This window comes from Branchiostoma belcheri, unplaced genomic scaffold (assembly GCF_001625305.1).
Source record: "Branchiostoma belcheri isolate BF01 breed outbred unplaced genomic scaffold, Haploidv18h27 scaffold36, whole genome shotgun sequence".
Lineage (NCBI taxonomy): Eukaryota > Metazoa > Chordata > Leptocardii > Amphioxiformes > Branchiostomatidae > Branchiostoma > Branchiostoma belcheri.
The window spans coordinates 2,340,066-2,362,225 of NW_017803976.1; the positions used below are offsets into that span (position 1 = coordinate 2,340,066).

The 22,160-nt window shown below is 39.0% G+C and overlaps 1 protein-coding gene across 1 annotated transcript in view; it reads right to left on the reverse strand.

The window, feature by feature from the left end:
- Positions 1-874: 874 nt before the first annotated feature.
- LOC109476051 (HEAT repeat-containing protein 1-like) overlaps positions 875-22,160 on the reverse strand; it is an 80,970-nt gene continuing 59,684 nt past the window's right edge. Inside the window, exons 28-43 of the mRNA XM_019776881.1 lie at positions 21,844-21,973; positions 21,109-21,331; positions 19,961-20,084; positions 19,283-19,426; positions 18,253-18,471; positions 17,409-17,536; positions 16,301-16,400; positions 15,227-15,309; positions 14,117-14,201; positions 10,788-10,922; positions 6,855-6,959; positions 5,772-5,940; positions 4,835-4,992; positions 3,831-3,989; positions 2,439-2,547; positions 875-1,395 (exon numbers count right to left, since the gene is read on the reverse strand). Coding sequence (XP_019632440.1) covers positions 1,307-1,395; positions 2,439-2,547; positions 3,831-3,989; positions 4,835-4,992; positions 5,772-5,940; positions 6,855-6,959; positions 10,788-10,922; positions 14,117-14,201; positions 15,227-15,309; positions 16,301-16,400; positions 17,409-17,536; positions 18,253-18,471; positions 19,283-19,426; positions 19,961-20,084; positions 21,109-21,331; positions 21,844-21,973 — 2,160 coding nt within the window. The 3' untranslated portion in view covers positions 875-1,306. The remainder of the gene's footprint in view (positions 1,396-2,438; positions 2,548-3,830; positions 3,990-4,834; positions 4,993-5,771; positions 5,941-6,854; positions 6,960-10,787; positions 10,923-14,116; positions 14,202-15,226; positions 15,310-16,300; positions 16,401-17,408; positions 17,537-18,252; positions 18,472-19,282; positions 19,427-19,960; positions 20,085-21,108; positions 21,332-21,843; positions 21,974-22,160) is intronic.

Sequence of the window (22,160 nt, forward strand, 5' to 3'; positions counted from 1 at the left end):
AAGACTTTGTAAAAACTAATAACAACATGATTAGTATTCTTATCAATATGTATTTCACGCATAGAAAAGCCATTGGCCTACAATGTACATGTACTCGTAGTCACTTTCGCACGGGATGAGGTAATACCCATTGAAGTGCTAGTGAGCAAGTACACATAAGGCCACACCAATTTAATTTGTTGGTTCTCGGATTTGCCTCTTCGTTTTTTTCTGATTTGCAAAAAAAAAATTGATTCTGGTCCTGAATCAACTGAAAAATGCTCATGTTTTGCCCCCAACAGTTGAGGAAAGTCCTTTTCTTCCTAATTGTTACAGTTTTCCCATCTATCATTGCAGTGGTTTGATTAAAAGTTCAAAATTCAATGTTTTGATTTTAACCCGGCTTTTATATTGACTTCATGGCTCATTTCGTAGCATTTAAGCCTATAATAGGATGCCTAGACCTGTTTTTATTTTTATTTTTTTTCGCCCTGTCGCTTCATATTTTTTCTGAATAAATCCGAGAACCAACAAATTGAATTGGTGTGGCCTAATTTTGTGTAACCCAAACTATAGTAAAGAGCAACATGCATGTATATGTATGGCTTGAAATTCATTTTTTGGGGAATAGGTGGACTGGTGCACCCCACCTAAAAAATTGGGTGCACAAAATTTGTTGGGTGCACCATATAAGATAAAGTAAGTAGTGTGAGCAAAAACTAATTTTCATTTCTTAAGAAAAGTACTATTTGTTATAATAACAATGAGTTATCTTTAATTATTTTTCTGACACTTGGATGTTATGCTGTATACTACTATACATTTAACATCTTTACATAATTATATAAACCTACAAGAATATCTGGTTGCACTGGTGCACCCACAGAAAAAATTGGGTGCACAGCTCCAAATTTGGGTGCACTTTTTTCATGGGAAAGACTTCTTGCTTGTGAAGAAATATTATAGGAGATTTTTCACAGAGAATTGTAAAGAGAATATCAAACAAGAAACATATTGTTCTGTCATCTGTATTATAGTAGATCAAGTACTATTATTTCGAGGTTTTTTCCCTGCTGTTATCCTTGTTTTATCTCGATTGTATTTTTGGATCCGTGGATTATTTCTCTGTTACCATTACGTTATAATTACTTTTTGCTTTGTTCATGTCTTGTCTGTACATGTTTTTGTATTTCGAAATACCAATAAAAATTTTAAAAAAAGAAACAAAAGGGTGCATGACTCATAGGGTAACAAAACAAACAAACAAACAAATAAAATCGAAGAATTAAATACTTCAACTTTCTTGATACAATGTAGGTTGTCTATTCTAGAAGTATTTCTGCAAATCTTCACCCAGAGTGGTTTCCATCTCACTGATGACCTTCTGACACTGATCCTCCACCTCCTCACACTCATCTGTACAAAACAAAACAATTAAATTAGATTGGCAAGAAACTTTGGTAAGGCCACACCAATTTAATTTGTTAGTTCTCGGATTCATCTCTATTCTCATTTGAAAAAAAAAAGAAAAAGATTCTGGTTCTGGATCAACTCAGAAATGCTCATATTTTGCCCCCAAAAGTTGAGGAAAGTCATTTCTTCCTTGTTGTTACAGTATTTCCATCTATCAAATGCAGTGGTTTGATTAGAAGTTCAAAATTCATTGTTTAAATATCAACCCAGCCTTTTGTGTTGGCCTCGTGGCTCCTATATTGTAGCATTTGGGGCTATAATAGGATGCCTAGACCTGTTTTTATTTTTTATTTTCCCCTGTCGCTTCATATCAAACCAACAAATTAAATTGGTGTGGCCTTAAAGTTAGACATCAAGGTAATAAGATATGCCAAAAAATTATTCTTAGACTACTGACAATTCGATGCCAAGAATATCCTTAATACTATTATACGCGTAATATGTACAAACGTACCTACAAAAATATTTGGATGCATGCCAGGGCACCCACAGAAAAAAATTGGGCGCACAGCTCCAAACAATTTTGGCTTTTCGAGCCCTGCGTTATTATACATGTACTACAGGTAGAGCTGTGTACCTAAACAAATTTTAGGTACAGGTACAGGTACAGGTACACAGGTTTAGGTACAGGTCCGGACCTGAACCTGTACAATTCGACCAATTTATATGCTCTTCTGAACTCCTTCAATAACAAAAAAACATTTAATAAACTTGATAGTTAAGGTTTATTCTTTGTTTATGGCGAATGCTCAGATGAAATATAGGCAAAACTAAAGATGTTTTTGTTTTCATGAACACACTGTCCTTACACAGGGACCGATTTGAGGTCACAAATAGGCATAAAATTGGTGTGAAATTGTTTAGGTACGGTACCGGTACTGAGGGATTAGGTATTTTGGACCTGTACCTAATCAATTTTTCCGGTACAGTATCGGTACTGCGTACCGGTACACAGCTCTAACTACAGGTATGATAAATTTTCTGACCTTCCATAAGCTCTGCGAGGAAAGGGATGGTCTCAGGCAGAAGCACCATGAAGCTTTCTCCCAGCTTCTTTTGGAACTCTTCCAGGACCTGTAACGCTGCAAATCGAACCTGTGTGGTTTAAGAAAAAAAAGACATAATGAGGATCTCTTCCAACTTTCTCTGCAAGTCTTCTAGAACTTGTAGTGCTACAAATCTATCCTGTGTGTTTAACACAAGAGGAAAATAATTTACTAGGTCTTGATGAAGGTATTTTATGTGCATTTTTTCACAAACTTTTGCCAGTATACATACGCGCAGGGAAATTTGCTTCCCTTATGTGCTGCAGAACATAAAAGAACATCTGCTGCTTGTTATAAAAAGCTACTGCATTCCATAAAAGTAAGGAATACATGTAGTGTGATGTGTCTGTGAAGGTTAGACATCCAGGTACTAATAATAATAAGAAGAACTTCAAGGCATCCCGTGCTCTTACGTAGAGCATAGGGTGGTGCCCATCTCCATTTTCGTAGCCCTTGGGCGACACACAGTTGTGCAAGGCAGACACTACAGCATGGGCCTAGTCCGCTGGTACATGTAGTTCTGTGTGCTTGACCTTCCCACACTCTTTCTCAAATGTGCTAAGAGTGCTAAGCAGAGAAAGAAGTGTGTACCATTCTTAAAGTCTTTGGTATGACCTGGCCGGGGTTTGAACTCACGACCTCCCAGTTACAAAGCGAGCACTCTGCCAATCGAGCTATTGCACCGGTGCCTGGTAATAAGATATACCAAAAAAAGAATTACTACTGACAAGCAGATCAGAGGTGCCAGTCTTTGGCTGGCAGTCCTTAGCAATCCGAAGGAAGAACGCCAGACTTGCCACATTGGGTACAAGATAACCAACAATGTTATTTCTGTGCCGCACGCTAGAGTTGTCCCGGCGGCTCGATGCTCCCGCCGCACCAACCACGCTCTTAAGCTGCAGACCATCGCGAGTAGGAACAACTTTTACAGGCTCTCATTCTTCCCTCGTACCATCAAAGAGTGGAACGAACTTGAGCCTGGTGTGGCGGAGGCGGGGTCCCTCGCCCAGTTCAAAACTGGACTGGCGAGGACCCTGCTGCATTGAGTCGTCCCTACACGTCTTGTATATATATGTATATATGTCCTACTAACACACTAAATGCACTGTCTTGTCCTTTGCACCAACAGACTCAGTTATTTACGTTCCTTAGTGTCCCCTCCTTCAGTTACCCTTGTTTTTATTTGTACCGGTCACCTGTTTTGTAACTAACACATGTGCAGCTGCTATTAATCCAATGTAAATTGGGCTCAGCATTATACAAGAAGAGGTGTCGGGTAGCAACCACTACCTTTCATCAGAGTGATAACAGTTTGACGTGTTGTTTTCTTACCTTGGGTGAGTCGTGTCGAGTTTTCAGCATGATCTGGTAATGTAGAGGTTTCCATGAGGCATCATCACCTACTGCTACAGCAAACTGTGCGATACACGGCACCACATGGTTCTCCACTCTAGCTGTGAAGACTTCCTCACCTCCTTGAAGGTTCTCAATCTAGTGTAGAAGATAAGAAAACATCTTTGTTTAACAAGGCTGATTTTCTTGGGTATGGCCTAAGACTAGACCAATTTAATTTGTTGGTTCTCAGATTCGCCTCTTCATTTTTTCTCTGATTTGCAAAAAATTAAAGGTTGTCCAATGGCCACTAAATTTTACGCTGGGACAACTAAAAAGACACTTTGGGACATTTTTGGAACAACAAAAAAATAATCAACATCGGAATGTCAGCCTTTCTTTTGTTTAAAATACCACCCTGCAATTATGGTGCACCTGGAAGTGAACATAAGCAAAATAAAGTTGACTTCAAGTTCCCAAAAAGAAGGTTGGGACAGTTCATCCTCACTTTGGGACGACTGAAATTTATTTTTGGGGCAGTGCTGGGACAATAGGAAGAAAAGTTAATTTTGAGGCCTGATCATATTTTAATAAGGCCACACCAATTTAATTTGTTGGTTCTCGAATTTTTTCAGAAAAAAATATGAAGGCTTAGCGACAGGGCGAAAAAAAATAAAAATAAAAACAGGTCTAGGCATCCTATTATAGGCTTAAATGCTACAAAATGAGCCATGAAGTCAACACAAAAGGCTGGGTTAAAATTTAAACATCGAATTTTGAACTTTAAATCAAACCACTGCAATGATAGATGGGAAAACTGTAACAACTAGGAAGAAAAGGACTTTCCTCAACTGTTGGGGGGCAAAACATGAGCATTTTTCAGTTGATTCAGGACCAGAATCTATTTTTTTTTTTTTGCAAATCAGAAAAAAACGAAGAGGCGAATCCGAGAACCAACAAATTAAATTGGTGTGGCCTAAGCAATATGGATGATACATCCTTACCTGGTCCACCAGAGGCTGCATCAGAAGGTCAAAGGTCTCCTTGTTGACAAAGTTCTCATTATCATACAGGAAGACTTTGTAGAGACAGTCCAGGATGTATCCTAGCAACAGGGAGGACTTCTTCTGGTCCGCATCGCTGTCACCAAAATATGTCTCTTCTGGAAAATAAAGGAACAACTTTTTTGTCAACGGGGGCGGACATCTTCTACCAGATACCTTTGACCCAGTGTTGACGTCACACTTCAAAGAAGCCATGTGACAAGCCTCACTGGGCCAGTCTACTGAGGAAGACCAGAGTGACTGGTTGAAAGCTCTAGTTGAGAAAACTTTTTGTGTTGGATCTGAAGTTTTAACTCTAAACAACCATTTTGTCATCACATGTCAAGATAAATTTGTCACAAGGTAAAATGTATAATGTTTATATTTCTTGATAGAGTTCTGTAATATTATTATCACTCAAAATTACAAAAACAAGCTTTAAGAAAAACCCTAGAATTGTTTGGTCTATGTTCTCATATTCCACTGTGAACATACATCACTCACACTCACATGCATACTGTATTTTTCATGGAAAGTGTTCATCTTTAAAAAAAATTAAATCTATGAAATCTGTTTAAACAAAAAATATTTTGGTTGGGTCGTGTGGGGCAGCGGCAGATCTAGAGTGCTCAACTCGGAACTAAGAAGTCCTGGGTTCAAGTCCTGGTTACCACCAATCTTGTGCCCTTGGAAAAGGCACTTACATGTAACGCAACTTTCCCCACTTAACTCAAGTGAGAATGAGTATTGTCCTGTCTTTTATCCTTTGTATTTGTTTCTATGTGTGGCACCAGCAACAGCTGCCTGTGTCCCACATGTATTGCATTATTGCAATTTCAATAAATTTAAAATCAAATAAAAAAAAAAATTCTATAACACAAACTGTGTTTATCAATACCTGTTTTATAGACATTGTTAGAGTCTAGAGTAGAGGCAGCATTTTTGACAATGTGGCCAGCGAACAGCACAAACAGACTCTTGAGCCTGTCAGCCATGGCCTCTGCCAGCCGGTAGAAGGTCAGTAACCTCTGTCTGGAGCTGTCAGGACGGCTGGCCCAGTCATACAGCTGGATATGGCGGGAAAAACAAGCATGTAAAAAACGTAACTGTTAGGCCACACTGACTTTATAGTAATCTTATAGATGACATCCTCTGAAGACCCTAAAAGTAGTGCGCGCGGGCGAATAAAAAAATTCCAATACAAAAAAATGCTGCTAAACCACAGGAATACAAAGCTGGTATTGTGAATTTGTGGTAGTACATAGCGACTTTTACGACAAGCCGGGACATGCTGGCCTTTTGCGGCATTTATGAGTCAGCACTGTACTGAGTTCTTGAGTTCTGTGGAGCTTCAGCAGCCTGGGTGCCAACTTCTGTTGTTACCGCCGGCTCCCTACTGTTGCTTAAGCTACCATGGACTATGGAGGATGGCATCCAGGCCAGAGCCTTGGACGATTTTTTTTTAGAATTGGAGAAAATCAATGTGCGCGTGGATGTCATCCATAAAATTAAATCAGTGTGGCCTTATAGATTCATTTCCAGGCATAAGATACAATAATTGTAATTACTATCAAATTTATGTGTGAGCAAAATTCTTAACTACTAGGTTTCAACTTTCAGGTAGTTGATGTTGGACAATAAAAGTTTATTATGTGTGCAATAAGATCACATGACTTTACAATTTTACATACTACAAAATTTGCCTTTGTGTGGTTCAGTGTGGGATCACGTTAAATTTTGGGTTGCTTTTTTTTGGTAAATAAGTGTTTCATGCCAAGTAACTTTTTATAAAAATGGTACATGTAATATATAATTATTTTTATTAATATCTGTGAAAAAACAAATCAATTGGCCTCTACACAATGTACTTCCTTCATTATACAATACATGAAAATCAGCACATTTAGTATCATATAAGGATCACCAAAAGACCGAGTCTTTCCATCTGAAGGTTTAACAGTGAAATAAGTTTGAATCTTACCTTAAAGAACATGGGTCTGAAGGTGACCTCTGACAACTTCATCACCAAGGACAGAACAGCCTCCATCACATGACCTTCAACTTGCTGTACATCTTCAAAGTCATCCTACAGGAGAACAGCAATTACAAGATATTACCTGGCAAATGGAACAGTTTATCACGAAGGCAACTCCGTATGATAACGATTAATTTACTTCAATTAATCTACAATATATTAAAGAAGACCTGGACCAGTGTAATCATTTTCATTTACAAATCTAAGTGCTTTTTGAGAACTTACAGTAAATTTTAAGCTACTGCATGCAGGCACAGATTTGTAAATGTATTTTATTACCATTACATGTTAATGAAATAATTTTCCTTTAATTTGATTTTATGTAGTAGACTAACGATCCAATAAAACACGATCTTACTATTCATATTAACTTTTATATAGTATTTTCTTCCTGTCAGGCAACCCCAATTCCATTTGTTGGTTCTTTTGATTTGTTGGATTTTTTTTTAAAATATGAAGCAACAGTGTGAAAAATTTAAAATTTAGTCATCCTATGATAGCCCCAAATGCTTTGATAGGAACCATGAAGTCAACAAACATGTACCATGCTGGTTTGCAATTCAAACATTACTATGTATGTCAAACTTTAGTCCAACCACAGCTGCATTGATAGATGGAAAAACTGTAACAGTTACTGTAACAACTCTGAAGAGATTATAGGGACTTCCTTCAACTATATGGGCCAAATCATGAGCATTTTGGAGTTGATTCTTCATCTTCATCTTTGCCGGGGCTCAAAGATGTTATGTGAGCCCCGGCTACACCCCCATATAGCCCCTGATGGGGCACTTTAGGGGGGGGGAGGCCTTGGTTTAAGGCGGGCAGGCCTCCAGCCTGGCCCGGAAGGACTCAACGGTGGGAGCCATAACTACCGGGCCAGGCAAGGCGTTCCATTGGGGATTGTGCGAGGGAAGAAGGAATATTTGTAGGCGTCTGTTCGTGCATGTATAGGTTGAAATTTATACTGGTGGCTCCCTCGGGTACGCCCTTGGGCTGGCTTGAGCATGTTGCTGGTGGGGATCTTAATAATATTATGGGTCAGTTTATAAAAAGTTGTGAGGCGGGGCTGAGCCTGAAATGTTTTGATTCAGAGCCTGAAATGTTTTGTTTTCTGTTTTGCAATTTAAAAAAAAAAAGCAGGCGAATACCTGAACCGTTAACATAAATTGGTGTGGCCTTAAGTTGAGATCAAAGAAAATTTAAAAGGTGCAAGCAAGTCAAGGATATGGCTAGATTCCCCGATTCATCTACTGAGTGCTTCTTTGGAGGCTCTCTTGGTAATCTCAGGTTTATCTTACAAATCAGGCCTTGCCACTTGTAATTACTTCAAGGATCCTTTTTATCTTTGACTAATCAGTCTGGAAGGAGAAAGAGGGATACTCTTGGGAATTCTGTCACGTATCTTTTACATTCAAGCACAATAAATCCACTGCTGAAGTGCTATTCACTGTTAGTGTACATTTGTACAAGTAGATTCTTCTAGTTGATACTGATCACCAACTTAAGTTGTTAATACAGTTATCCATTTTGTAATTATGTATGTAATTTTGTCATTTTGTCAGTTTTCTTTTATCCATTTTGTAATTATGTAATGCAATTTTGTCATTGTGTTTAACTCTGACTCATTTTATGTTTTTGAGTAGAAGGTGTCACATATTAAGCAACTGCCTTGAAACTTGCCTAATACTCAATAAATATAATGTGAATAAAAACAAGAAGCCATAGGTGACAATTCTCCGTGAAGTATTATATATTGCAACAAAAAGAAGTAGCCATTGGCGACAATTCTCTGTGAAGTGTGATAAATCGAACAAAGAAAAATTGTTTAAACGCGCGTCGGCTCAGTCATCTTAAGACGCAACAACCAATCAGAGATGCGAGATGCCTACACGTGACGCGGGAAGGGCGCGCGATGCCCGAAATATTTTTGCGTCAATATTCAGCGCCGTGATTCAAGAGATTAATACCCGGAAACAATTTTTTTCTTGTTTTGAACGCATTAACATGCATTTACGCTAATCTAGTATGATTCAGGGTTACTTTTTTTTAACCTGCCATGGCCAGATTATCTAAAGATGTGTGTATTGTGTGTACAATCTATAGAAAGAGAAATGTACATCAGGTCCGATCATCCGATTTTCACGTTTCGGTTTTTTGGACTCGGTTCATGAACGTATTTTGGTTTGGCTCCTGGAATGTGCAAAAAAATGACTCCCGGGACTGTCTACAGGGAACACTCGCACATTCGCGGTGTATCAGGACAGCGCGACTGGTCGTCATTAGCGCAGTAACAGTTGCATAAACGGACGAAACCATTTCAAAGAAATGGGGATGTTTCGAAAATAAGCATTTACTCCAATATAAAAACAGCTACGGTAAAAATAAAAAGACGTGCATCATCCCGGACATAATGCAACACCACATGCGAAATTACACAGAAATGCGACGTACGGAAGAATGCGTTTTGGCTGCGAACTTCTTCCAAAAAACTTGGCATCTCTTAACCATGGGCAAAAACATCTGGAACCACTTATAAAAACCACCCCGTATCTGCATGAACTTTTTTGAACCCCACTGCTATTCCAAACAACGCGTTTTTCTGGACCATTCCAATTCGCCTCGTAATTGTAGGGGTGCGTCTGCGATATTACATTGACCGCGAAAGCAGCAACGGCAAAAATACACATTCGTGCATCAACACGGGCATGCCCGCAGACGGCGTATAAAATTGCGTGCCGATTACACAAAGAGAACCCAGTGTTTTGACTGCGAACATGAAAAATCAGCCGATTACAACACTCCGTCCGGAGGTCCTGACCTCCTTCACGGAGTAAAAATGGATCCACTAAGCACATCAGCAGAATGTACTGCACATGCTTGAAACCATGATTTTTCAGTTTTCGTTGGATGTTTGGTCATCGTTGCATTAGATTTTTGCCTGTTGCTGAGGATATCCTTTCTGACGTAACATTTGGAAACTACAGACGGGATGTTACCCTAAGGCTTATACATGTAACGTTACAACCTTATATGAGACGTTCTGCTAATGTGCTATGCACGATACACTACGGGTTTTGCGCAAGTGCAGTACGTTCTGCCGACATGCTGATCCACTACTTAAAAATAATGGACCAGATGGTTGCTGGTCATCCTTCAATTGGTGAGATACCAAAACTGTGACCTCCCAATTTTTGAGTTGACCCTTTAGACATGACACCTTGGCCTGTCTGGTCATTAGTCTCCATCCTGAAAGTTACTGTAATTCACTTTATGTTCACGGTAGCAAATTAAAGTTCATGGTCTGAGAAAAATGGACATGTTCACCGAACTATAATTATAATATATATGTAATATTATTCACGGTGGTGTCGGGTGCAGGGAAAAGAAAGTCGAGGAATTATTTGCAATTGTTAGGCCACACCAATTTAATTTCTTGGTTAACAAATTTTTGTAGAATAATAATGGAGTGGGAGGGTGAAAAAAATAAAAATAAAAACAGGCCTAGGCATCGTATTATGGCCCAAAATGGCACGATAGGAGCCATGAAGTCAACACACCAGGCTGGTTAAAATTTAAACAATGCACTTTGAACTTTTAATGATACCACAGTGACTGCATTGAAAGATGGAATAACTGTAACAACTAGGAAGAAAAGGACTGTTTTCAACTGTTCAGGGCAAAATATGAGCATTTTGCAGTTGATTCTTAATTTAAAAAATTTTTTTGTTGCAAATCAGAAAAAAAATGAAGCGGGCAAATCCGTTAACCAAGAAATCAAATTGGTGTGGCCTTAGCTGTTATGATAAGTTCATGGTACAGAAGTGACAGTGAAAACAGTGAACATAACAGTACCATGAAAAAAATCAGGAATTACAGTACCTGTGCGTGTTTGGCTCTGTAGTTAAGCGCAGTTATGAAGAAAGAGACCGTCTGGGATTGGTGCGCGGTGACGTCATCTTTAGACATCGTGGTGATCCGCTCGGACAGAACAGACATGAGAGGACCGATACCGCCCTGGTTATAACATAAATGAGTCAGAGAAGGTTGACTATATGTATAATAATGAAAGAGAAACATATTTAAACATTGCAAATTTCGAACATCGCAGAGCCATGTGTAAACTTCGCATTAGTGACCATCCCTTACGTATAGAATCCGGCAGGCATAGCCGTACCCCTCTGAAAGATAGAACGTGCGAATTCTGTAATCATTTATATGTTGAAAACGAGATACACTTTCTACTTGACTGTACATTATATAAAGATGAATGCCAAGAGCTACTTGATACTTTACAATTAGACAAGATATGTAAGAAAATGTCAAAGCAGGACATGTTTAAACACTTGATGTCATACAAGAACGAATGTACAGTAGACAAACTATGTAATTATGTTTCCAAATGTTTCAAAAAGAGAGAAGAAAGGGCAACTAACAGTAGATAATAGGTAGTTTATAGTATTATTGTAATGTATAGATTCCTAGCACTCTGCATTAGAATATAGCGTACCAGTATGAAATACTCATGTTTTACATACTGGATATCCTCTTGTGCATTTAGCCCATCTGGGCAAGAACATGCAATAAAGATTCATATCATATCATATAATGTATTTCTATTTCATTCCTGACTCTATCCTGACTGGAAATTACGTGAATAATTAGTTAATATACACTAACCAATTAGTTGTAGCAGTTGATGATGATATAATAATATTATTCCAGAAATAGCACACAGCATTATTGTACCTAGTATGCTATATAATGGCTTCAGCTGACTAGATAGATTTTACAAATTTGTATAATGACTTGAAGAATTCTGTTAAAGGTTGATGATAAAATCTCCATCCTCATGTCTACCTTGGTGGACGTACCAACCACTGATATCTGATACCAGCCCAGAAAAGAACAAGAAACAGTGACTGTCATGCCATCAAATATCAGAGTTATCAACCAAGAATTCAAAAACTTGTATTTCCCCGGAACTATTGTAGACTGGAACTCGTTGCCACCAAGCACAGTTGGGGCATCATCACTAGAAAGCTTTAAACAACTCCTGCAATCAAATGTGCAATGATTAAGTGTAACAAGTCGTTCGGTGTGATATAGCTAGCTGTCGCCGCGCCACGTGCTTGTGAAGCTGGTGTGTTACGCCGAAGGGCGGTCATACTGGCTATATTGATACGTCAATTCCAACGTCTGAATTTTGTATTCGAAATTCAAAAGTGGCACACGCGGTTAGGGCGAAACGCGTTCAAATCGTTCTATGGAACATTTAGAAGCCCCGGGCCGTACGCGTTAAGAACCCCCGGGCCGTACCGCTAGTTATCACACGGGCCGGAACACCCGTATCAAACGTAATCGCGGCCCAGGTGTGACAGAAAAGGTAGTACAAAAAAAATTAATGTAAGTACATGTAGGTAGTTAAAGGTTGCATTATATAATAGATGTTCACAAACGTTACAATTATAGATGGTATGACTTTGGAGAATATTTCCCTCACTACATTGTACCTTTGACCTTCTGTGTAGGGACCACCCAAACTCCAACTGGAGTTGTAAATTAAAGTACTTCAAAAAAGACCTTGAACTACCATCGATGATAGTACATAGAAAGGCAAAATTCCCAGTACATAGATCATCCACAAAGAGTGCACAACAGCAAATCAATAGACACCATCATGTGAAATAATGAGTTCTTGATGAACGTATCATTTCCAATTTTGCTGCAGCCAATTACATGGCAATGACCTATAACACTGCGGCAGTCTGGCTTCATTTTTTCCTATTCCGAGGTCAGCCGACTGTGTCGTATATGCAGGGGGATCGAAACTGTCAGACTTTTAGCTAGGATTTTTTGTTGGGTTTTCAATTTTTTTATTGCTATCGCTGCAAAGCTATGCAGTGAGTGGCGTAGGCAAGAGCTTTTTAGGGGGCTTTTTTGAAATTCGTAACACTACTTGCTGCATTTTGAGGTGCAAATTTTAAACACTACTTTCTGCATTTTGAGGTGCAAATTTTGAACGCTACTTCCTGCATTTTGAGGTGCAAATTGAACAATACTTCCTGCATTTTGAGGTACAAATTTTGAACAATACTTCCTGCATTTTGAGGTGCAAATTGAACACTACTTTCTGCATTTTGAGGTGAAAATTTTGAACACTACTTCCTGCATTTTGAGGTGAAAATTTTGAACACTACTTCCTGCATTTTGAGGTGAAAATTTTGAGGAATACAGGCTGCAGACAAGTTTTTTCCTTCGTTACAACATCATTTTCAGTATTTATAGTAAGGCTAAAGGGAGGCATGTGTGCATGGCAGCGGTTGGGAGGGTAAAACAAGGCATCTTTATGGTGTCCTACCAAAAAGTAGGGCATCCAATTTTTTTTTGTTATTTTCAGTACAGGGAGTCCAAAAGACACATAGACACCCCCTAGCTAAAAGCTTGGAAGCTGTCTTTGACAACTACTTTATGCCTTCGACTTGCAATTACATGTAAAAAGCCATTGAGTGTTGTCAACTTTTAAAGTTGAATCTATGAAGTAAGTTTCTTGAACATGAATGAATAAACTTATGAACTTCACAGGATTGAGACACCAATTTCAAGAAAATACTCAACAATTTATGGACTTCACTTCAATTTGGAATGTTCTTCAGAATCTGTGTTTGTTTTGTCCACTCAAATCAAAATTTTTTTATTTATTTTTTATTTACTTCAGAATTCACCTCAAAACAAGGCTCGTGAGAGCCACTTACATGTTTTGGGTTACAGTGATGATTGCGTGGTCAGATATTTGTTCACCCTTGATTTAAACCGTTAGAGGTTGTAATTAGCGGTGAAACATTCACGGGGAAGCTTGTTCCACAGTGAAGTGGTTCTGGGGAAGAAACTGTCAGCATGAAATTTTCTCTTGACTGATGGACTATTGAGGAAGAAAGGGTGATTTTCTGCTGTTGAGGTGGCTAAGCGTGTTCTTGCAGAGAATGTTCTGAGTGGGGGTACGAGGGAGTGAAGTTCAGCAGAGCATCTGCCGTGGAAATATCGATATAGTAATGCCAGGCTAGCAACATCGCGCCGGTGTGAAAGCGGTTGTAACGTGGCGTGCAGGTCTCTCCCAACGAGATTTCGCAAATATTGAGAGACACAAAATCTTTAACCTAGAAAAAGTGATGAGGATACAGACTTGTCACAGAGTAATGGTTGGTACATACCTGGGTGTCTTTCTCTAGTTCATTATAACACTGTGCTACAGCAGGGATGAGGATACGTGGGGCAATCGTGCTGGCAAGGCAGTGTCTGGGGAACAACACATAAGGGGTAAAACTAGTGGTGCATACCCGGGTTCACTGGACTTGGATCCGGACTTGTAAGAATGTTCAAGTCCAAAAAAACCTAAATGTCAAGAACCGAGTCCGGACTTATTACCATAAAAGACGATTTTACATACCCCTTTTCTTTCCAAACCATCTAAAACCTTCCATAGATTGCAAAATCTTTGCTGCAAAATGAAGAAAACATTGCCATTGGGCATCGTCAAGTACTGGCCTCCATGTTATGTGGCCAAAGTTTCATCCAGACAACATTGCAAGGTTGCCAACATGCAATTTTGTATATGCCATGGGTTTACATATGTAGGTCGGACTTACAAGTCCGGAACTGAACCTAAACCTCTGGACTTGAATCCGGACCTGAACCTAAATGTTGGGTTAGGTATGCACCACTAGGTAAAACATACATTTGGAAGATTGTCTTCACCTATTTGCATATTAATCAATAGTTTGTGCTTATAAAGTTTAACCTGCAATTCTCTTTTGGCCTATCAGTCACTGACGAAAGCTAGTGGGTGCTAGCTGAAACGTCTGACCGTTTCCAAAATCATATCCAGTTTCTTGATTAACTGGCATATCTTACTACCTGGATGTCTAGCCTTCATCGACACATACATGTACATGTACATGCATGTATCTATAAGCCTTTTTTCCTGACTTTAGAGAAATCACACTGTTTTCAGCACCAAGGACAGATCCTAAACATACATACTACATGTATTGAGTTTGGGTTCCATGTTAAACTTTAAACAAAAATGATGCTCAGGCTCAAGTTATAATTACAAGTTGTAAAGTACCATAAACAATAAGGATCTACGATGTAGATAGAATTGATATTTTCATGCTTTAGCAAAGAATGCCGAATGTGAAGTAAGTAAGATGGTTTAATTTTAAGGCCTTACAGTACATCTAACAGTACGGAAATTTACTGGTTCCTCTTTTAAGATATGAAGATATAAAGTTTTAAGATATGAACTTATTAACTACATGTACCTGATAGCCTTCAGCCTTGCTGTGATGTGGGATTTCTGAGCAAATTCCTCAGCTTCTGACATCAAATGGGACAGTCTAGTAACCTGAATAACAACAACACAACAGCTTTTAACTTTAAGAATGATAAGGTAGCCATTTGGCACCTAAGTTAGTTAACTTTGTATTGGACCAGGTATAGGGCTAACCAGCAGGGAGAAGGTTAAAATTTATCAAGCAAAACATGAACCAGCTGATATACATGTATGTACCAAATTGTGTATTGTCATGTATGTGAGCAATGTGATGTTATTTGGGCTGTTAAATAGAGGTTCAATATTTTTTTTATCTTACATACATGTACATACACTGTCATGAACATAAATTGCTAAATGTAAGTCTCACACTTTATGATTTGTGTTATTTATACTTAAGTAACTGAGACACCTTAAGTAACTCAGACACCTTACTCTGTACTGTTACAGTAGCGATTTACAGTAAGGTGTCTGAGTTACTAAACTTGTAAGTTAGAATGGAAATAATCATGTCATCTCCCACTCAATAGTGATAATGAGTACTAATGATTTTAAGGAAAACTGAATACGGAAAACTGTGTGTTGATGTATTGCATTGCTATGTGTCTAATGTTTCCCTGCATGTTCAGTCAGTTAGGCCATGTTGATTTGATTATATGGATGACATCCTTCGGGAACCCCAAAATTGATGCGCGCGTGCGAATAAAAAAAAAGTTTTGCAAAAAAAAAGTTCTTTTCATTATGAAATCTATGTGGTCATGAGGGTTGAACAAATGGGACAGAATATGGTTTGGCGAATAATCTAGTCTTCAAGTTCATTTCATTACAATTTCGTCTTTTTCGTTTGATTTTGGCATTCTACGACATTGGTATGGTTTTTTGTAAGTTATGGTATATTTTTGCTCATTTTGCAACTGTTTTGTACGATTTACAGTATGGTTGAAATTTTTATTTTTTTTGGAAACGGCCAAAAATTCATGTGCGCGCGGATGTCATCCATATAATCAAAATCAACATGGCCTTATTTGAAAAATAAAGAATGTCATTATACTATTACACATACCTGTAGAAGCAGTGGCAGCAGGTAGGGGCTGAGGAAGTGAGGCAGATTCTCACACACTTTATGTGCAGCAGTCAGGGCACTCAGCAGCAATAACTCCTGACTGAAAAAGTAACATTTTACAGCATTTACATTGTAAGTACATGTACAAGAAATATGTCAATCACAATGTGCTTGAGGATTTAATCTGATTGATATACAAAGATGCAGGGCTCAAAATACTGGGTGCATGTGTACTCCCAATTTGGAGCTGTGAACCCCTTTTTTTTTAGGTTTTGATATGTTAAGAAAAATGTATAGTATATACAGCATGCGTGTATTCTTAACATCCAAGTGTTAGAAAATAATAAAATCATTGTAATGTAGTAGTTTTCTTTGGTGATGAAACATGATAAGTTTTTCCTGACATTCTACTTATTTTATTTTATATGGACAGATGCACCCCATAACTTTTTTGTGCACCCAATGTTTAGGTTGAGTGCACCAGTGCACCTACTGTATATTCCCCACAATGAATTTTGAGTCCCTAAATGGAAATTACAATTAGCACTTCAACAATCACCTCAAAGAGTACAACATTTCTCGTTTTTAATCAATTGGCGTCGTGTGGTGTAGTGGTACATCACAGGACTGTGAAACGGGGAGACCCGGGTTCGATTCCGGGTCGTACCCGAACAAGTCCGAACATGCGCCGCGACGTTGTACCCTTGGGAAAGGTACTTTACACGATTTTCCTCACTTCACTCAGGTGAAAATGAGTACCTACATGCAGCTTCGGTTAGGGGCGTCTTATCGGATGGGACGTTAAAATGGAGGTCCCGTGTTTGTGGGGAGACACACCTCAAGCACGTTTAAGAACCCACGTGAGCGGAAGTGGAACAAACCATTATGGTCAAAAAAGGGGTAGGGAATTTTCCCGACCAGCCTCGTAACCCCTGCTTCTCCTAGTGGGTCAGTTAGTCCTCACTACTTGTGAGGATGTTTCTGACTCAGGGAGAAGAGTTGCTGTAGTTACAGTTACAGGCTAGCTCTATGCCTAGAAGTGGCCAAATGGCCTTGCATTGAGCGACACCCTTAAAAAAAAAAAATTCATACAACTTTGAGTTCCTACCTTTTATTGAGCTGTGTTGACTGACAGATGTTGAGGAGTGGAGGCATGAAGGCTGGCAGGTGGGGGATGGCGTGAGCCTTCAGACAGCTGCACAGTTCAGCAAGACACAGCAGGGCAGCTGACACAACCTGAGGGGGGAGGGGGGCATTTTCACATCATCACAAACATGGCTTTGAACCTTGACCTTGAACATTTTTCTTTAACCTTCCTTGACTTCTTCTATCATACAGCTCAGCCCAAAAGCAAAAGCAGCTGCACATGTAGTAACATCTGTGTCCATAATATCACCAGGGTCCATAATTTCACCACCTTGAGAAACAGTGTGCTTAAAGATATTTTTACTGCAACATACCCTAGGTATGTACATTTTGATGTGTGAAGAAGTGCATACCAAAAGTATGTTGCAGTTAAAATATCTTTAAGCACACTGTTTCTCAAGGTGGCGATATTATGGACCCTGGTGATATTATGGACACAGATGTTACATGTAATTACAAACAAGACAAATAAAACAAACTTTAAGGAAAATGCAGGTAAGGGAACTAACTAAGGAACATAAATGACTGATTCTGTGTGTGTAGACAAGACAGGTGAATTTAACAGCATAATACCTCAACTCAGGACTCAACAGATTTCAGTATGACAAACTATCTTTAAGTTAGCAACATCAATATCATTGCTGCTTTGTCAGTGCATACAGTGTATAATGTATCTACATGTAGCTATGTGGTGCAGTTACAACTGTTATGTTTTTCTCAGTCATCAGTTTTATAAATTATTTTAAACCTGCTTGTTATACATGTAGCTTGCTACAATTGTATCATCTATAAATTGTCCTTCTTACCAAGGGGTTTTTCTCAGTGTTATCCATGATTTTGGTAACCCCCTTTAAGACCTCCACAAAGCTGTCCGGATGTGCTGTCCCCAGTGCCCGACAGAGCAGCTTCAGGCTATACAGGGCTGTCTGCCGATTGACAGCCAGCTCTTCAGCTGTGGGTGTGTCATCTTTGGAGGCCATGGCAACACTCTGTAACTCTTGTAGCATGTCTAACAGTAGAGCAACCTGGGGAAAAGACAATCACTGTTACGCTACCTCCTCAAAATCATATCTTTAATATGCTCCTTTCATGTCCAGACCTACTCTGTTATCAGTGTACGTTGGAAAATTCATATTTGAATCACTACAAAAGCGACACCATATTGTAAATAGCTGATATATCTCCTGAATTACAGAATGTAATAATACTCTTCCTAAGAAAACACAATAGATTAGCTCTTTAGAATCATATTTTAGTATTAGTTTGTGTATGTACCATTGTTGTTTCTTTGCCATACATTGTACCAGCTACAGTTGTTGAGCAATAAAGTTGATTGATTGATTGATTGTTTAACTAATTAGGCAAGTGGAAGGAAAGTTCAAAGTTGTTAAAAATGTATGTGAGAATTTTGTACTTACAATGTATCTTACGTACCCTTATGAAGTCTCACTTAGAATGCCAAATATGTAGACCAAGTTTAGTTTTAATTCAATCAAAGTTTAACGATTGTTCCACTACCACATTTTTAACAGCACTTTAATTGGCAGAACGTACTGCACCTGCACGAAACAAGTAATGTATTATGCATAGCACTTCGGCAGTACGTCTCATGATCATATAAGCTCGTACTTGCGCACGTAAGGTTAACACTCCGTCTGCAGTTTCCAAATGTTATGTCGGAAAAGATGTCCTCTGCAACAGGCAAAATTCTGATGCAATGGTGACCAAAAATCCAATGAAAACTGCGCAAAATAAGGGTTTGCGCAGGCGCAGTACATTTTGCCGACATGCTACTTTAGGTCAATGACAACATGGCTGTTCTAGTCTGTATCCTACCTCCCCCTGTGCCCATTGCTGTCCTGGCTGTTGCAGTTTGCTGTTGAGCAGCTCCATGGCCTTCTTCCTCACAGTAGCCATGTTATTCTGCATCAGACCTGACACCACTCCGATGAACACTTCAGTGGGCAGCAAGGCATTTACCTGAAAAATATGAATATCATAAAAAACTAAATACGACATAACAAAACAACTGAGTGAGTCTGCTGAAACTGTTGAATAGGAATCACTATATCTAGTTCAAACCTTTATTTACTGTTCAGGTAGAGTCTCGTAATTGATAGATAACGAACTTGTCTTGTTTATACTCATCTTCATTTTAGCCACTTTGTAATTAGGTATTTTGTAATAATTATTGTGTTTAACTCTAAGTTCTATACAAAAAGTCATGTAGTTAATAAATGTTCTAAAGTAGAAGGATTTTTATAAGCAATTGTGCTTTTTGCCTGATACTCATTAGATACATGTACATGTCAAACTGTGAATGAATAAAAAAAAATAGCTGCTAATACAAGTAAAAGACATTGTACCCACATATCACATTCAGTTAAGAGGGTTGTTAAATGATTACATGACATTGTACATCTACATTGTACAGTAGTCTGCAAAGATGCAGCAAAGTATAAAATACAAATTATTTCAAGATCATAAAAGTTAACAAAATGCGAGTTAACACACCTTCTCTAATGTGTCGTAGGCCTTGTGCAGTAGAGCTCTCCAGAACCTGGCTGTGGGGTTGGTGGAGTTCTTGTCAAGAGACAAGGCAACCTGACGGATGTACTGAAGGGTTTCCTCCAGTAAACTGGGGAGAAAAAGACGTTCAAGGCTTCACTTGGATCCTCCACTAAAATCTTAATAATATTTTGGTATTGGACGTGTAGGACAAACACATGCATTTGCACTCATTAAAAGGTACGAAGAAACAATTTGTACACCGCTATGCATCATATGCTGGGTCGTGTGGCGTAGCAGTAGCGTGTTCGACTCAGAACCAAGAGGTCCCGGGTTCAAATCCTTTGCCACTGGTCTTGTGCCCTTGGGGAAGGCAGTTTACATGAGTTTCCTCATCAGGTGAAAATGAGTACTACCTAGCTATGGTTAGGGATATCCCTCAGATAGGACGTTAAATGGAGGTCCCGTGTTTGGGGACAGCCATGCCCCACGCACGTTAAAGAACCCACCACACCTTTCAAAAAGAGTAGGCTGGGGCATGCCCCGGTGTGCGATGGTCCAATATCTTCTGATTCACTATGGACTCCAGGAAGAATAGACTAAGTGTGAAAATTCATACTAAGGCCATCATGATGTTGATTGGATTATGTGGATGACATCCGCACTCGCATGAATTTTCGGCCGTTTCCAAAAAAAAAAGTTTTCAACCATACTGTAAATCATACAAAACAGTTGCAAAATGAGCAAATATATAACATCCGTGTCCATAATATCACCAGGGTCCATAATATCGCCACCTTGAGAAACAGTGTGCTTTAAGATATTTTTACTGCAACATACTTTTGGTATGCACTCCTGCACACCTCAAATGCACATACCTAGGGTATGTTGCAGTAAAAATATCTTCAAGCACACTTTTTCTTAAGGTGGCGATATTATGGACTATGGTGATATTATGGACACAGATGTTACTGTAAGTTGCAAAAAGAATATTTAGAAATGATACTCATAGACTTCATTAAAAAGCACCTTTTTTTTGCAAACCTTTTTTTTATTCGCACGCGCGCATCAGTTTTGGGGTTCCCAGAGGATGTCATCCATATAATGAAATCAACATGGCCTAATGGAGATCCTAAACAAACAAACATACAAACCTTTGGTACAATCCTCTCATCTTGTCGCTAGCCTCCATCTCCAAGTCCACCAACTGTCCGACAAACAAGCTGTTACCTAGCAACACCGGGAAGAAACTGACGGCCAGGAACTTAAAGTTCCGCAGCTGGTGAGCCGTGTGATTGGCCACGTCAAAGAGAGGCTCAGACCGCTTTTCCGACGAGACTGGTTCGTTCCTCCTTGGCCTCTTGGCTGGGGATGGTCCTTTTATTTCAAACAAAATAAAAGAAAGAGAAGACACTTTTAATTTGGCAAAATCTAATCTCTCCCAGTTTTAAAGCGACAATTATCACTATGTTCAACATCGTTGTTTTACACATTTTCTTGCACTATTAGCCTACCTGTGTTCATAATGACATTTTGCGAGTAAAAGATCAACGTCATTGCGCCGCAAAAAACGTGTTTGAAATTGCTGAAGATACCCAAACAAAGACTGTTTCTTTACATTCTGTTTACGAGCCTCCTAAAAATACAGCAGGCCTGACGTAACTTATTCTCGCGTTGCGCTGAATTGCTGGAAAAGCAAAACAGCGAAGCTAATAACTTGAAAGTTATTGAATATGACAATTTAGATGAGAAAATTTCAATTGATCAGATTTTAAATTTTCGCGAAAAAATCGTACCTAATACCACTTTAAAACTTGATATATGTTAACTCGTTATTAGGAAATTGCAATCCTAAGGCACAAGGCTAAACTTGTTTATGTCCCACACACCTTTCCTGTCCTCCTTGTCCTCCGGAAGGCTGGAGATGTACTTCAGCAGCTGCACCAGGCTCAGCACCTGGATATCTGGGGGGAAGTGTGAGCACAGCTCCACACAGAACTCTGCATCTGACCCCAGCACCTGAAAGGGGGGAGGGGGGCACAAAAAGTGTCAGAGGCAAGTGTATGATTATGTATACAAAAAAAAACCCACCAAAGACTCACAAAAATAGCTTCTACTACTTGATATGGCCTATAAAATGACAAGCATTTGTGGAATAGTAATTATAATATTATATACATGTACAGTCAAACTTGTCTCAGACAAC